The sequence below is a fragment of the Venturia canescens genome, chromosome 4, assembly GCF_019457755.1.
Source record: "Venturia canescens isolate UGA chromosome 4, ASM1945775v1, whole genome shotgun sequence".
Taxonomy (NCBI): Eukaryota; Metazoa; Arthropoda; class Insecta; order Hymenoptera; family Ichneumonidae; genus Venturia; species Venturia canescens.
This window is the reverse complement of record NC_057424.1, coordinates 7,578,929-7,595,343: the sequence shown is the minus strand read 5'-3', so window position 1 is coordinate 7,595,343 and position 16,415 is coordinate 7,578,929. Positions and strand designations below refer to the sequence as shown.

At 36.9% G+C, this 16,415-nt stretch overlaps 2 protein-coding genes across 10 annotated transcripts in view; one reads left to right on the top strand and one right to left on the bottom strand.

Moving 5' to 3' along the window:
* The window catches only part of LOC122408646 (carcinine transporter-like), a 36,856-nt gene extending 31,213 nt beyond the window's left edge, over nucleotides 1–5,643 (top strand). For 4 of the 5 annotated variants that reach the window (XM_043415541.1, XM_043415540.1, XM_043415542.1 and 1 more), the window contains exons 4-10: nucleotides 423–681; nucleotides 1,713–1,905; nucleotides 2,038–2,256; nucleotides 2,575–2,789; nucleotides 2,964–3,139; nucleotides 4,071–4,243; nucleotides 4,375–5,643. In XM_043415541.1, the coding sequence (XP_043271476.1) occupies nucleotides 423–681; nucleotides 1,713–1,905; nucleotides 2,038–2,256; nucleotides 2,575–2,789; nucleotides 2,964–3,139; nucleotides 4,071–4,243; nucleotides 4,375–4,474 (1,335 nt within the window). In that variant the 3' untranslated portion in view covers nucleotides 4,475–5,643. Of the gene's footprint in view, nucleotides 1–422; nucleotides 682–1,712; nucleotides 1,906–2,037; nucleotides 2,257–2,574; nucleotides 2,790–2,950; nucleotides 3,140–4,070; nucleotides 4,244–4,374 lie in introns of those variants that run through there. The other variant, XM_043415544.1, reaches the window with a different exon arrangement.
* LOC122408645 (carcinine transporter-like) lies at nucleotides 5,603–15,635 on the bottom strand. 5 transcript variants are annotated; one of them, XM_043415537.1, is made up of 11 exons: nucleotides 14,319–14,406; nucleotides 13,977–14,229; nucleotides 11,956–12,246; nucleotides 11,301–11,496; nucleotides 9,965–10,223; nucleotides 9,587–9,779; nucleotides 7,992–8,097; nucleotides 7,701–7,804; nucleotides 7,398–7,612; nucleotides 6,309–6,484; nucleotides 5,603–6,018 (listed from the first exon to the last, which is right to left on the bottom strand). In XM_043415537.1, the coding sequence occupies exons 3-11, from the start codon at nucleotides 12,225–12,227 to the stop codon at nucleotides 5,809–5,811; spliced, it is 1,731 nt and encodes a 576-aa protein (XP_043271472.1). In that variant the 5' UTR covers nucleotides 12,228–12,246; nucleotides 13,977–14,229; nucleotides 14,319–14,406; the 3' UTR covers nucleotides 5,603–5,808. The 5 variants fall into 5 exon arrangements, with proteins under 5 accessions (XP_043271472.1, XP_043271470.1, XP_043271474.1 ...); XM_043415535.1 differs by lacking the exons at nucleotides 13,977–14,229; nucleotides 14,319–14,406 and adding an exon at nucleotides 15,343–15,635; XM_043415539.1 differs by lacking the exons at nucleotides 13,977–14,229; nucleotides 14,319–14,406 and adding an exon at nucleotides 15,339–15,630.
* Between the last annotated feature and the right edge of the window lie 780 nt (nucleotides 15,636–16,415).

Below are 16,415 nucleotides of genomic sequence, written 5' to 3'. Positions count from 1 at the left end.
TCTTGGTAAAATTGAGAATGAAAAAAAGAGTTCATAATCAGTGTTCTCGAAACGTCAGACATTGGGGACACCTTTATTAGCGAGCAAGTGCAGCAACAATAACGAATGTCAAATTGAAAGAAAAAAAAACGTCGAAAATTCTTGAGTTTTTAATTAAAAATGCAAAAATAATAAAGATTTTGACTTAATTTCACAAAATAAATGCCAGATTTTGAAAGAGCACCCTTGAAAATCCCTATGAGATTTTGAAGAATTTTTCTTTTGTTCCTCAGTTAAAACTGTGTACTTGAAATTGCGTGTCCAAAATTGTCGCGTTTTGCGCATTAATGGGTTAAACTTAAAAGCGTCAAGGAATTGTTAAAATATGTGAAAATTACTTAAACGATTTGTTAGAAATTAATTTGTTATTTTTATGTCGACAGCTTGAATGGGTTTGTGACAAGACTTACTTGTCATCGGCCGCACAATCGGCGTTTTTCGTCGGTAGTATAATCGGTGGATTTATATTCGGTTACATAGCCGATCACTACGGTCGAATACCGGCGCTGGTGTCGTGCAATGCCGTTGGTTTTTTTGCATCCGTAGCCACTGCATTTTGCAACAGTTTTTGGAGTTTTGCTCTCGCGAGGCTCATCGTCGGTACCTCTTTCGACAATTGTTTCAATATACTCTTTATTATAGGTAAGTCACGTCAGTGTGCTTCTTTTAAGGGCTTATATACACTTGCAGCGATCGAAAAAACGTCGTTTTCATAATTTTTTTTCAACAATAAAATAAGCGTTTATTGAAAAACTGTGAACGACATTCATCTGTACATATGTTCGTGTACTTGTACAATTTTTTTCATCAAAAAATTTCTCAAAATGGCGCAACTCCAACTGTATTCCATTAGCAGCTTTTTTTGAGCATCAGTTGCGGTGGACATGATAACTAAAAAACTATTAATCCGATCCATACCAAATTTACACCACTTATTTATTAAAATAATAGCTTGGGCAAGGACCAAGGATTTGTAAAAACTTAGATCAAAAAAATAAATGGCGACAGTTTTAACAAAAAATTCATTTTTCGAGGTGCTAAATTTTCGGTTTTTTTGGTACGATTTTTTTTTTCCAACAAAACACGAAATTCTTCGTCCAGGTCCGAGCTATTATTATAATAAATAAGTGGTATTAATTTGGTATCGATCGGATTAATAGTTTTTTAGTAATCGTGTCCACCGCAAAGTTATTTAAAAAAAAAGACGATTCTGAGATAATCGCGTTTAAAGATTCAAGTATAAGACGACCCATAGCTACGAATCTAATGCTCCGATCTTTATGAAATTTGGTGAGAATATTCTTCAGACACTGTACTTGAAGAAAATCTAATAAAAAAATTTTCGATTTTTCCACTCATCACAAGGCCTTAAACTTGTCGAGTTTGAGTTGTCGAGGGATGAAACTATAAACGTATCTATTACTCGCTTTTTTACGTCAGCTCGATCCCATTTTTGAAAGCACAGCTTCCTCGAACAAATCTTTCGAGACCTCTTATCGCAGACCCAACAATTTATTATTATCAGCCCCAATTCGGTTGATGAAATTGCCATTTTAATTGTTTATCTCAAATATTGTAACACCGATCGAGAGTAATGCAAATTTTAGTCGATTATTTTATTATATTTATCAAGATTCTAATCCGAAGCCTTTGGGCGTTTAATATGCTTGTAGTTATCGAGTACGTGGGCCCGAAATATAGAACGTTGATGGCGAACGCTTCTTTCGGTCTTTATTTCGCGCTTGCGGCGAGTATTTTGCCTTGGATGGCATTCTGGATCGCCGATTGGAGGATACTCAGTGTCGTAACAGCAGTGCCATTGGTCACGGCGTTTTTGGGTCCTTGGCTCGCTCCCGAAAGTGCAAGGTGAGCAGGAGCTTAAAAATTTTCTGAAAACCGAAACGTTTATCGAAACTGCTGATTGATCCTGAACAGTGTGGTTTCCCCGCAGAATATACTTTGGTGAAAAGTCGTTTTGCATTTCTTCTTTATCCGCAGATGGTATCTCATGAGCGGTAAACCGGACAAGGCTGTTTTGATGCTGAAGAAGTTCGCTAAAGTCAATGGGAAGACTGTAAAGCCAGAGATATTCGATGAATTCGAGAAAAGTTGCAAAGCCAATATCGAGAAGGACAAAAATCTCAATCAGTACACCGTTTTGGATCTATTCAAGAAACCACGACTCGCCAGAATCACAGTCGTCCTCGTCATTTACTGGTAATTCCAATCATCATGTCTTGCTTTATTGAATGTATATCGATTTACTGTTTTCATTCAAATCGCCATTCAAAATGTAGAAACAAAAATTGCCGGATCTTTGTATCCGCAATTGATGTTCTGTCGATTAAACGCGCTTGAATTGAACTGTGTACGCGTTCAATTGACATGAGATCTTCAGTCAAAAAAGATTTAAACGTTTCTCACTCTCAGCGATGATGCGTGAACAAGTTTTCGAAATTCAATCGAAAGTAATATTTATATAGCGTTGATTTTGGATCGAAGATTAGACAATTGTTTAACGTCGTTTTCGTGCAGGCTCCTCATCGTCCTGGTATTCGACGGTCATGTCTGGAACATGAAGCTGCTGGATCCCGATGTCTTTACCTCGTTCTCGTTAGCGGCACTGACGGAACTTCCGGCTGCGATATTGCTGGCCCTTTTCTTGGATCGATGGGGCAGACGGTGGATGGGTTTTGCGTCGATGTTCATCTGCGGTATTTTCTCCTTTGTGGCTTTGGCGACACCACCCGGTGAGTTTCCCTCCGAATTAGCATACACGATAAATAAGCAATGAGAGATTGATGAATGGAGGAAGACGGAGAAATGGGGGAGTGGAAGGAGAGAGAAAGGAAGATTGTGAGAGCGACACTGAACGCCCGGGGGTTAAACATGAACCGTTTTCGATCGATAGATTATTTCTCCAGGTCCCATCACGGTCGCCATGGCGATTCTTGCCCGTCTGGGTGTCAATGTCGCCGCCAACATCGGCTTCCAATACGCTGCCGAGATGTTACCGACCGTTGTGCGAGCTCAGGGCGTATCACTCATTCATATCATCGGTTACTTTGCTCACATTATCGGACCCTACGTCGTCTACTTGGTAAGCTCTATCGCTAGCTTGAAAAAACAGCTCTTCTATCGTTCGAGTTACCCGAAACAATGATTCCAATGGGAAAGGAAACTAAATTTTTCTTTATTACTACACGAGTCATGACATTTTGACCTTTGAAAAAATAGTTTCACTGTATATGAAAGTACTTTATTTTGTTCTTGTGATATCGATTTTTCTTCGGCGCTTAGTCGTACAAATTTCAAAGAAGAATTCCTCATTTTTGTGAATGTCGTTCCCGTCGAGATTCTTCCCTATTACGTATACATATTTTTCTAAAACTATAAAACTTGAGGAAACTAAGAAAATGTGGGGGGAATTTATATTAAAAGAAATTCAGTATTAAAGGGGCTGCTGGTTAGCGACGATACAATGTTGCCATGCTAAACCATGTTAGATACATTAAAAATTTCAAAATGATAAGAATTTAATAAATTTTTGTCAACATATTCTTCAGTGCCAAATTTGAGAATACAAATTTTTTAAGATTTTTCTTCTGTACAGTTATCGAGTAATCGATCACTAAAGTTCACGTGCATAAGCATAGCGTTTCCATATAAATAGGCATACATTCCGGGCATAAGAAATCTGCTTTAATGCGTAATTACTCGATAACTAAGCAGAAGAAAATTTAAAAAAAAATTGTGTCTTCGGACTTGATGTTGAACAACATTATCACCAAATTTGATAAATTTCTTATCATTTTGACGAATGTAGCCACCCTCCTTAATTGAATACGTTCAGGGAGTTGTTCAACTAAAATTTAAAAAAAGAAAAAAAAACAATGAAATTTAGTATGACTATGGAAATACTGAGATTAGAATATAACGCTATTTGCTTAACCAGCTGCGATTACGTAATAAGATTCAGTGATAATGGCATAATGAGGATCGAAGTAACGATATTTAATGAAACTTTTCAGGCTGACGTATCGCCAGCCTTGCCGCTAATATGCCTCGGGGCGATATCAATATTCGACGCTTTTCTGACCTTGACATTGCCGGAAACGATTGACCAAGATCTTCCCGGATCTCTTCAGGAGGGCAATGACTTTGGGAAGGATCAGAGTTTCTGGTGGATCCCATGTGTTTCTTCGTAAGTTTAAACCATTCGCTTTCCGCAGCTTTGAAAAAGGCAGAAAAAGCTCGAAAACTTTCTATTCCATTTCATCGCGTTATACACACTGCTCGATTATTCAGTTTGACAAAAAATATGATTCGTTTCAGTTCGCACGAGAAAAAGAAGAAGTACAGAAAGAAAATTGGTGCTACGAACGCGGGTTACAATCCGGGCAGCTTGACGAGGATTGACTCGACGAGGTTATAGCACCTCCATCATCTTGTGTGTCTGAGTGTGCGTGCGTGATGAGATAGCAATGTAAAAAAATCCTGACCAAATCTGAAATCGGTTGATCGTCAACCGAATTTTCCATTTTGTTCTCTACCATCAGTTCGATATAGCGATGAATACCAGGAAATTGTGTAGTTCTTACGATCGATTTCGATTTCGGTTTCATCGAGATCGTGACAAATCGAGATAAAGCGAATCCGACGACGAAGATTTTGTTTCCTGTCGCGCGGAGATTCGTTCCTCTTGGTTCGTTCCTGTTAGCCGTAAACTGATTTTTTCTCCTGTTTCCGACTCGCAATTTCATCAAGTTTTTTCTAATTTTCGTCACGGACTTTTCATTTTTTTCCACTTTTTTTGGCTCGAAGCAAAGGAAAAATGGATGAACCATTTTTCTCTGTTTCGTCGACGCCGGTTCGACGAAAATGGTACAAGCGTTACAAAGTCTTTGTCTTGCTCATTCGAATAGATTAATTTGAAGAAATCGTCCGAATATTCATCATTTTCCTGTCGTTGTTGAAAATGCATTCCTCTCCACCGTCCCAAATACATAATGCCATTGAGCTTTCCCGCGAATAATCCTCGACCAGGGTGTTTGGAATTCGTAATTGGTATTGTTCGCGTACTTATGAAACGTGTGAGTATAACGACGGCGACGAGAAGGAATGTATTTTGGAACTGGAATAAGCTTTTAAAATCGTTTAAACCGGCTCGATCCTATGATAACGACCGCGTCGAAAACTATAATTTCTGGAAAGATTCGACGACGAAACGCTCGGGAACGACTGGATCGAGGTTGTCACACTCCTCGGAAAACAATCATTTCCGAAAGCTTCCAACCCCGGAGTCGTGGAGAAATCATACTTTCTCAACCTATTTTCTTTCAATCACTCATTCCTTGCATTAATGCGCATGTATTTATAGTTCTAATAAGAAAAAACCGAACACGAGAAACCTCAATCTCGCGTCCGTCATTGTACAGTTACTTTTTAAGTGAGAGAAGAATAATCGAATTTAAGGACGTAGTACAATGCTCGTTAAATAGATTTATAATTATAGAAATAAACAGCTAAAGATGAAATGGATAACAACGAAGACGTGCTGTAGTTAAAAAGGCGAAATAAAATGTGAGTTTTATTCTTTAAAAACATATTTTTTCACTCATCAGCATCATTTTTTTCCTCTATACATGAAAAGGGACGATGACACCAAATTCCATTAGAAAATTGCCGTAGGAAGTTGTGCTTGGAATCCATTTTCTCGATTCTTAGGAACATACGTAAAGAATGAACAAAAAAAAACGATCTTTAGCATTATTTCGATCGACTGTTGCGTCGATCCACCGCCGTCTTTTGAGAACAAGGCAACGACCAGAATTTGTCACCTCGTCCAAAATTTTCGCCTTGACTGAGCGTCTGTGGAAGATCGCGACCCAATGTTTCCGGAAGGAAAAGCACCAGAGTTGCCGTTACAAAGGAAATCACACCGAGTATCAACATCGGCAAAACCGTCCAGTATTTTGCCTGCAATCATTAACGATTTTTATTTAATAATGAATTCGTTGTCGTTGAACTGTCACGAGTTTTCGATAAATGTATTAATTTCTATTCCAAATTGTTATCGAATAGCGATCATATTATTTTGAGCGCTCTTTGAAACGTTAGAAAAGACATTTCCGCTTTTTTGATTGATTTGATTTGCTGTCGTCGAATTATTTGGATGGTTTCTAATTGAATATGTGAATTTTTAAAAAATCATAATTTCGAACGAATAAAATATTTATTGCGTTGTTCGAGCAATTTTTCAAACCCACCGTATCGACGAGATAAGGAGCGACGCAGTGAGCCAGTATTCCAAAAATATGTATCAAAGAAACCCCCTGAGCTCGCACCGGAGTTGGAAGCAATTCCGCAGCATATTGGAGACCGATGTTTGCCGCCATATTCAATGAAAAGCGAGCGAGTACCGACATCGATAGTTGAGCTGCGCCTGAATTCATTTAAAAATCGATTATGAGAAAATATAAATTAGTAGAAGGCTGCAAATCGTTCATTTATTCTTGGATGACGAGAAACTGTGGTGGTTCTAAGAATCAAGAAAATGATTTTTTATCATAAATTACTTGTCCTTCGATTGATATCATAAATTTTAATGCTGCACGTAAATTAGATGGAATTTTTTTAAATTGATTTAGCTGTTCGAATAAAATAAGAAGAATGAGGCATCGGTTTCCAAAATGATTTCAAGCGCGATTCTTCGGTTTTTTATTTTTTAGTTGTTTTTTGATTTTTTGACACTTTAAAAAATAGATACAGATTAGTTTTTTTTTAAGATAATGTTTTTTTCCAAGATTTGTGAAATTTTTTCCAATTGTTCTGTATTTTTTTTTTTATAAAATAATTTTTTTTTAAGTTTTTTTTATGGATGGAATTATGAGCAAACGGAGGACCATCAATGTACTTGTCCCAAAACCTATTTTTTCCTAGGGGAAGTTTATGGTTTTGATTTTTTATTATAGGAAGTGCAGCATATGTGGAATACTGCAGGTAACCTGGAATACTGAAACTTCTCAGTAACTACTGACGCGCCATCTCCGTTAATGATCAGAGTTTTATAATTTTTTTTAACATTTTCATGCAGTTTTCCTCTTGTTATCTCCTGTAATGTTTCAGATGTTTCTTAAAAATAAACTGGCATTTCATATAAGCTACGTTTCCTCTACTCATATTTGCATGACACCACAAATGTGGAAAAAGAACATTAAAAATGTGTTGAATTTTCATATCAATCGATGCATCATACAAAATGATTAGTTACATCAATTTTATTGTGTTTTCTGCACGCTATACGCTCGAGTGCCAATATTTCCTGGACGCAAATCGCGATAAGAATTTCAACATACCAGAAGTGAGGTACAATTCACCAAAACTGAAGATTCCAGTTGCGGCCATGGTCAGAAAACCGCAGAATCGTCGGCCCCACCGATCAAGAGTGAGAGTGAGTAATAAGCCTGCTGGCAATTCAGTTGCACAAGCTAATGAGAAAGAGACGAAAACGTTGCTTTGGAGAAGTTTCAAAGAATACACGTGTCCGTCGAATACTATTACTGTGAGGAACCTGAAAACTAAGAAATTTAGAAACCACAACAACGGATGTATCAGCAAAAGATGAAAAAGAAGGCTATCGATGTTGTTTAAATACTTGCCAGAAAGCTGTCAGCATTATGACATTCCTGGCGAGACGCGGCGTTTTGAAAAGATCGAGAAACGTTGCGCTTTCAGTTTGAATCTGCGCATTGTGGGCGTTCCTCTAACAGCACAAAAAATACATAAAAACGTTAAATAGACGACGAACAAATATGATGAGCTTGAAAAATATGCTGATCACTTAATCTCAACATCTTCCTTCGTAAGCACAATTTTTTCGTTCATTCAACCAAATTGTACTGTCAATGAGTCGTAATATTGATCAAAGATTCAATTGAGGCGGGACTCACAAAAAAAAGTTGGTAAATCCGGGGATCTGGATTCTTGCGGTTTATCTTAGCGATTTTACGCAATTTTTCCACGACCTTGTCGAGCTTCCCACTTGCGACGTACCAGCTTGAAAAAAAAATAAAAATAAATCAAATTTGAAAAGGGGCGAGAGCTTCGAACGAAAATTAGTGGAATTTTTCTCGCTCAGATATCCAACTCAAATGTCGGCAGAATAACAACTTTCCCCTCTACTCGAAAACAAAACAGCTCTGCTTAAGGAGGGTGGATCACGAAATGAAAATAATCAGAATTTGATAAAATTTGGTGATAACATTCTTTGGCATCTTGTGTACAAATACGATTTTTTTCAAATTTTTTTTACTACATGGTTATCGCATAATTGAGCGTTAAATCGAAGTTCTTATGCACGAGGTGTATAACTGTATATATGTAAACTCTATGCTTATACACGTGAACTTTAGTGTTCAATTACTCGAGAGCTATGTGGTAGAAAAATCTATAAAAATTTAGATTGTCTTATATGTTTTTAAAGAAAACATTTACCAAATTTTATGAAATTCTTATCATTTTGAAATTCTTAATATTTTTAACATGCATTAGTATAGCAACATTGTATTGTCGCGATCCACCCTCCTTAAGATATGTTCCGAAATCATCATGAGTAGAGATATTGGGGATTAAATATCACACCAGAATAGATATGTTACGGAGGGTAGATATTCTCTAAGTAGATCCGCAGTTAAGGAGGGTGGCTACGTTCGTCAAATTGATAAGAAATTGATCAAATTTGGTGATAATGTTCTTCAACATCAAGTGCGAAGACACAATTTTTTTCAAAATTTTTTTCTGCTTAGTTATCGAGTAATTACGGATTAAAGCAGATTTCTTATGCCCGGAATGTATACCTATATATGGGGAAACGCTATGCTTATACACTTGAACTTTAGTGATCAATTACTCGATAACTGTACAGAAGAAAAATCTTAAAAAAATTGTACTGTTAAATTTGGCCCTAAAGAATATGTTCACCAAATTTTATTAAATTCTTATCATTTTGAAATTTTTAATGTATTTAACATGGTTTAGCATGGCAACATTGTATCGTCGGTAGCCACCCTCCTTAATAAGAAGCGGAGTTGTTGTCAAGATTGGCTACCGATAGAGTTGTTAATAGCAGTTATTTATAGCTGTACTCGTCGCAGCTCTACTCGATGAAAACTTCGCTCTTTGAACATGTATTTAGAGGAGAACTGTTGTTGAATTCATTTATTGAGAGTAGAATTTTTGACTCGCTGCAACATAACTCTCGACTTTTATAAATCTACTCGGTGACACTTCCACTCTAAATATTTTTATTTTATGCATGAATAACGTCTCTACTGTTTAACATGTTTAGGCGGATAACACAGATGATTAATGACAAAAGAAGAGGCATATTACATTGTATTGATATTGAAATTTTGAAAGTAGGCCTGATATTGGAGGAGCGTTGTTTTTGAGTAGAGCCGTTGAGAGGACGATTGTTATTCAGCTCAAATGTCCGCGGTAACCGTTTAGATAACCCAAAATATCTCTCGATCAGCGGATTTCTTACCGAGCACTTTCCGGCAATATCCACGGTGTAAACAAGCCACAGAAAAGTGGAATCGCACTGACGTATGCAAAGTATCTCCAATTTGCAATGTAATAAGCGAGCCACGGTAAGATTGTACTACCGGCAGCGAAATATAGGCCGAAAGCGATGTTAAAGACCAAAGTTCGTCTCTTTACGGCCATGTACTCGACAACTGCGTGAACGTAAAGAAAAATATGGTGGAAGATGAAAAAGTAGAACGTTGTAGGGCCAATTGGCAGATAATAATCACGCGAGATCGATTTTTTAAAAATGTGTTAACCAGAATGATATTTCGGTTCGATAGAAAAAATTGCAACTTCTATTTATTGTACCCACGAAACCAATATTTTGACTCACCAATGATGAGTGGAATGTTGACGCAGTTATCGAAGGCGAGTCCTGTGAGGAATCGGCATAAAGCGAAGGACCAAAAATTGGTAGTGCTCGCAGTGGCTATCGTGGCTAAAAGACTAGCGAAATAGCACAAGAAAAGGGCCGGTATTCGACCTCTGTGATCCGCGATCCATCCGAATAATACACCACCGATGATAGAGCCAGCAAAAAATATCGCCTGTGCCGTCGAAATGAGGTACTCTTTCTCGCATACCCAATTTAGCTAATTGGCAAGGGTCACGAAACAGTCAATTCGCATTCTCCTTTGCTATTCATCATTTTGGTTTTTTTTTTTTTTTTTAATAAACAAAGTTAAATTAACTGTAAATGAATTTTCAAAACTTAATTAAAACAATAATCCATCAGAACCGATGTTGATCGAGTTATTGAATAATACGTTATTCATAGAAAATTCGTTAATTACGATTTCTTCTTTATTATGGATTCAGAGTTAAGGATGTATAGGCGCGAGAGCTTTTTTTTAGACAGCACTCTAATTTTTTTATGTCTTACAATCCAAGATTTATTTTCTATGCCTGTGAAATTTCAAGACTCCTTATCGACTGTTTGGTTGAAATATTAATACAGTCGAAACGTACAGAAATTAACGTGTCGCTTGTGGCCACAATGACAAAATTTAATATATTTCTAAATTACATATGTCAAAGATTAAAACCATTATTTATACGAATCGAATCGCGCGGAATCTAATGGTACGTTAAAAAGTGGGGGGGTCAACCGCCATTTGAATTAGAAATATTGAATCGAAGACGACAAATGTGGTAACAGAATCTTGAAATTTTGCAGGCCCATTCGTCACTTGTCATATATAGCGCAACCTATATCGTATTGTCAATGGAAGTGACAGCTGTACTTTTTAGGGTTGTGTATGGTGATCTCTGATCTAATCTGTCAACTGACTACGTTCAACTTTGTCAAAAGTTGCCTTTTCGCAATGTTTTAATCGAATCATGTAAAATACTCGGAATGAATTATGTTCTGCAATGAAACTCAACTTAAATATTATTTACGATATAAAAATTAAGGTAACGCTTTTTTACTAATATTCTGCTGTATGTGAATGACCGAGGTAATTCTTTTAAAAAAATATGAAAAGACTGTCAACTGACTTATGCGACGCGTACATCCTTAAGGAATATGTAATTGAAATGTTTAATTTTGTGAATCCACTTCGTTCCGGTACAGACATCGATTCGTTTAAAGATCGATTATTTAAAAAATCGTATTTACACATTATTTTTTATATTTCCAATATTATTTTGTTCGAATTTGATCGCACCTCAACACCGATGCTCTTGTACGGTATTTGCGTGAAGTTGTATTCCCAGTTGTCACATTCCACAGTCCTGTTAGTTTGCCACTTTGGCGAATAAAAATTCTTTTCATTGCTTACGAGCCTCGAAAAGTTTAAATCCTTCATTCGACACTTGTCGTAATACGGATAAACGTTGGATTCTGGTATCGCAATCAGTACCCTAGAATTCAATCGGAATATAAATATTATTGAAAAATATGAAAATACACCCACACAACGAATTGGAGCCGCAAAAAAAGTGTTTCAGTTTTTTTTTACAATTTTTCAATGAATCCTAGAAAATTATTTTGAAGTTTTCAATTTCAAGATCGTTCAATCAACTTTTCTTCGTGCCACATTCTTTGTAAAATCTAAGAAAAAATCACGACACAGAAATTTTTCAGAATCTTTTTTTCTTCACAATTTTACCACGAAACCAAAAAATTTTTACGACCAAACCAATACCACGACCGTTCAGTCTCATCACGTAGCTTTCATATTTGATTTTTGCTGGTCCCTGCACAACAATTTGTCACTGAGACGTCAAATCTTCATTGACTTTTCCCCCTCCAACGCTTCAATTCTTCGAGTGAGTGTACGCGTTAGTCTACATTTTGACGGCAACAAAAATTCGACTGGCCTTTCTTCCTGAGTCATGTTGGTGTCCTGTAGCGCATCAACATAGCACCAATGTTCGTTTGGCACGAGGGTAAAGAAAATTTGGGAAAAGTAGAGATTCGAGTAAGCAATACTGTAGGGCAGCAACGCAAGAAGAAGGTACCACTGATATCTGCCGAAGTTCCCAACGTAGGGTAACATGTCGTCGATTGACTCGAGCTTTTGTCTCAGCGCTGTTGTCTCACTGGGTTCATTGTCGCCGGACATGCTTATCGTTTTCATTTCTTCCTTCATGATTCCGAGTGTCTGAGGGCTGAAAATGTCGTCGTTAAAAAGTTTTTTCTCCAAACAATATCTGTTTTTTTTTGCCATTAAAAAAGCTCCACTCGATCCAGAGATTTGAAAAATCCATCAAGCAAGAACCAGATGGAAGATCTTTTGGAGAAAAAAAAATCAAACGATTTTCCAGATCAAATAATGAAAGCGGTGAGAAAATTGGTAGTTTTGAAACTGGAGTTACATTTCACAAGTTTACATGATTGCACACTCTATTCCTCGAACTCTGAAGAATGACAGATATCTTGAAACTTGCGTATTTGCATTAATATAATTCGAACGAATTCATGTACCCAGTAGCACTTTTGCATAACAATTGTTGCTTCGTTCCATCCATTATATAGACACGGTAAAATTAGCAAACGATGATAATTACCGGGTGAAAGGTCACACGGTTATCAGAGGGTAAGAAATAAATCGTTTCAGATCTAATAATAACTTCGACATGGCAGAAACATTGGTACGGATGAGCAGCGAACTTTTCATTGATAAGTTTAATCACGTTTCTAATTATAAAGTTGAATCAATTAATAACCGTTTCGACGTTTTTACGGTTTTGTAAAAGACCTACGAGTGCAACAAATTGCTGTGACATTACGAGTTTGTTGGGGGGGAGGGAATTGCTCTCGATAGAACAGCGGTTTGAGTATCTATTTACATGGGATTCATTCGTATCGATAGTAAATTGCAAATTCGCATATTCGTAAACAAAAATCATTACCAAATCGAACCGAACGCTTATGCGAACTGTCCAATCAGTGTATCACTGATTTTTTTGAAATTAGTTATATACGAACCGATGTGAGTTGAAATGTATAGAGATTTGACAAGCACTCTGATTGAGCCTTGCGCAATGTAAAACTCTAAATGGTGTACGATGATTTTTCAATTTCCAGAGATCAAGCGCTCAAGATTGATAGAATCTTGACCTCCCAGTCCCACGGAATAATTGCTCTGATTGCGTCTGGACAATGAACATTGAAAACTTTCCGTGAAAAAAATTTGACAGGATCACCAGTTTGAACAAATATTTTCGCTCTTGAAAGTGTGGCAAGTTGATATCAATTGTGAGGAGATAATTCGTGATTTTCGAACGTTTTGTAGTTTTGTTTTCAACAAAGTTACGGAACAAGAAAAATATCGTCAGATATTTTCACTGAAATGGGGGAGCTCCGGATCAATCTGAAAGGATGTTTGATCACATTGAGCCAAAATTGGGTCAGTAGGGTTTGTTCGCGATAATACAATTCTCGTTTCGTCTCATCGTGTGATCGCGTTATTCATTTTATAGGAAGAATTCTTCAACGATTGACGAGCATTGGAATGGCTTCTGATCGAAGAACGAAATTCGCGGTTGATCGTTGCTTTGTCCTTGCAGTTGAGTAAACAAAAATATCTTCGATATGAATAACGTTTGCATCAAGTTTCTGCGAACCCCAGAAAACTCACAAAATCCATCACAAATGTCAAAGTCAGGAGAAATAATTATTAGCAACGAGAAATGAGCCGGAGCCGGGGTTTGATCAGATCGGAGCAAAATCGACATCGTTTTATCTCCTTAATCGCGATCTTATCGCATACCCAATAATTTCATTGGAAAAATCGTTGCTTTTGCCTCAAATACCATTGAAATTAGACTCAACCTTCGTTTCAGGGGTAAAAATAAACCGTGATAAATATTCAAATTGTACGGTAATCGTGTGTTACCTTTTTCATTCAAACCTCGCGCAGACGCACCTCAATATTGTCAGCCCCTATTTTTCCGCTCAGCTGCGTCGATCGTGTATATTCCTCTCGTTGAGAGTTGCTCGAAATGCGCGTGCACTGTTAAAATAAACCGTTCATCGTTCCTCGGTTCACAGTCGTGGATTATTTCTTCCTCGACATATTATATGACACGACAGGTCTGCAGGTGTTTATTTATCAACGTACACACATAAATCGTGAGTTTGAATTCATACTGCACATAAGAAAAAATATTTCTGTACAACTTAATATGCAATGATGCGTCTCTACGTTCAAAAAAGCATGAACGCTAATTGTGATTACAATTGAACGTCGCTTTCACGGTGAAAGCCGAGAGATTTCGTGTCAGACTTGTCTCGAGTCGTCGTACTACTCGTCTCGTTCTTTCGACTCCGACAAATAATCGATGGATCACGCTAGCTACTCCAAGTTCATAACATTGGAGGGGATATCGCGTAACTCGAGCATCTGCAGACCTATAGTCCATTCTCGTATTTCGAGTATCTGTATCCATCTAGAACGGACACATGTGCACCGCGTAATTTCAAAAAAAGTAGCTGGTTCAAATAAAAATTTCGTTTTTTTCATTCGTACCGATTCGAGGTGCTATAAAAACTGAAACGATTTCCAATGAGACCGAAGAGGATTTGAAAAAAAAAAAAACAAAAAAAAATCGGAAAATCTTTGTCGAAAATGGATGGAGATTTTTTTATCGAATTTAAGTAACACCAAAAAGTTTCGTGCTCATTTTTTTCATCGAAGATTCGATGGTGTTAAAATTTTCAATGACGAGCCTTTTGGAATAGAACGGCTCATATGCAGTGCGAATATGCGTGTTTGGAAAGTAGCCAACTCAGAGACTTGACTTGTATCCCAGTAGAGCTCCAATACACACTCGAAATAATGCCCTTTGTATGCCAATGTCCGACGTGTACGTGTAGATTTTTAATTGGCGTTATGACTGCGTCGTTGTTCGTTGAACGCAGGCCACTTAACCCTCATCTAATTCATTAACATGTGGTTAAGCATGTGCTCCTACAAAACTTGGCCCAGCATACTTTTAATCTTGAGAAAATCATTGAATGAGTTGCGATGGATATGAAACAGTGGGTAAATCAAACGCTGTTTCTGGCTTGGAATTTATAACTTCGTCCTCATTGGTGAAAAAATATTGAAACGAAAGAAATTATTTTTAAATTTGTTTTTTATTGAGTTTCTATAATTTTCCAACTGATCCAATGCAATTCGAAGGATTTTCATTTGAATAGTTCAAATTGATCCGAAATTTGTCGTAATTTGTTCGATCAATTAATTGAGACTCACCTACAGAAGTATGGAGAAAACGTTTCCAAAATTTTTGTCCATTCTCGAGCTGTGCTCCAATAATGATAAAATTTCAGAATTAGCTTCTCGTACAATACATTGTTGGCATTGCACGAAACTAGATGCCACGAACTCCATTCACACACTTCTCAAATTCCTCAGTTCGCTTGATACACGCACTCGTCAATTGCACAGACGAGACACCTCGAGTGAATGCATCCACCGTGCACTAGTCGTGATTTTTTTCCTTCAGTTGCGCCATGTTGCCGACTGATTTTTTCACTTCTGTTATTCAAATTCCAAGGCTCTTTGCCATTGTGCATAAATGAAAACTCACACGTGTTTGGGGTTCTTGTTTCGTATATAAATTTCCTTCGCGATGCTATTTCTCCAGTGAGGTCGCGAAGCTCATTACAAGAATGTGACGAAAGAAGTGATAAGATATCGTACTCAAACTCAGTCGAAGATGACTAGTTTTGGGTTGAAACAAATAAATAAAAAAAACGTGAATTTACAGTACTCTCTGAAATGCTGTAATTAATTAATTATTAAAAAAACAAATATTAAAAGTTTTCGAAAACAATTGGAAACGCTACCGCTCCGGTAATAAAGACTCTCTGGCAGCAACTCGTCATATATCATAAATGTACTTGTCTCAGAATCGCTTACACGACTCTAGACAAGTCCAGATAATTCAGGTATGAAGTGAACGTTATTTTAAACTTGGACAAGCTGGTAAAATACCAAATAAATGTGGCATTCGAAACAATAGAAATAAGATAAACGAATACTCAAACGTGTTTCAATAATAGGCTATTTTTATTTGTCATCAGTTACATCGAATTAGAAGAGAGAAAGAAAAAGATCGTTCTTAACAGTAATTAAATTAATTAAAGTACATATCACGTGTTAATTATTATTTCGCTGAGTATCAACGAATAAATAATAAATAAAATCTGAGATTTTTATAAAAACGATGCGTATGAAAAACGGAATTATTTTACTTGTATTCGAATTGGCCCCATTCTCCGGTGGAATAAAACAAACGTTTTTTCTTCAATTTTTTTCGAGAGTAAA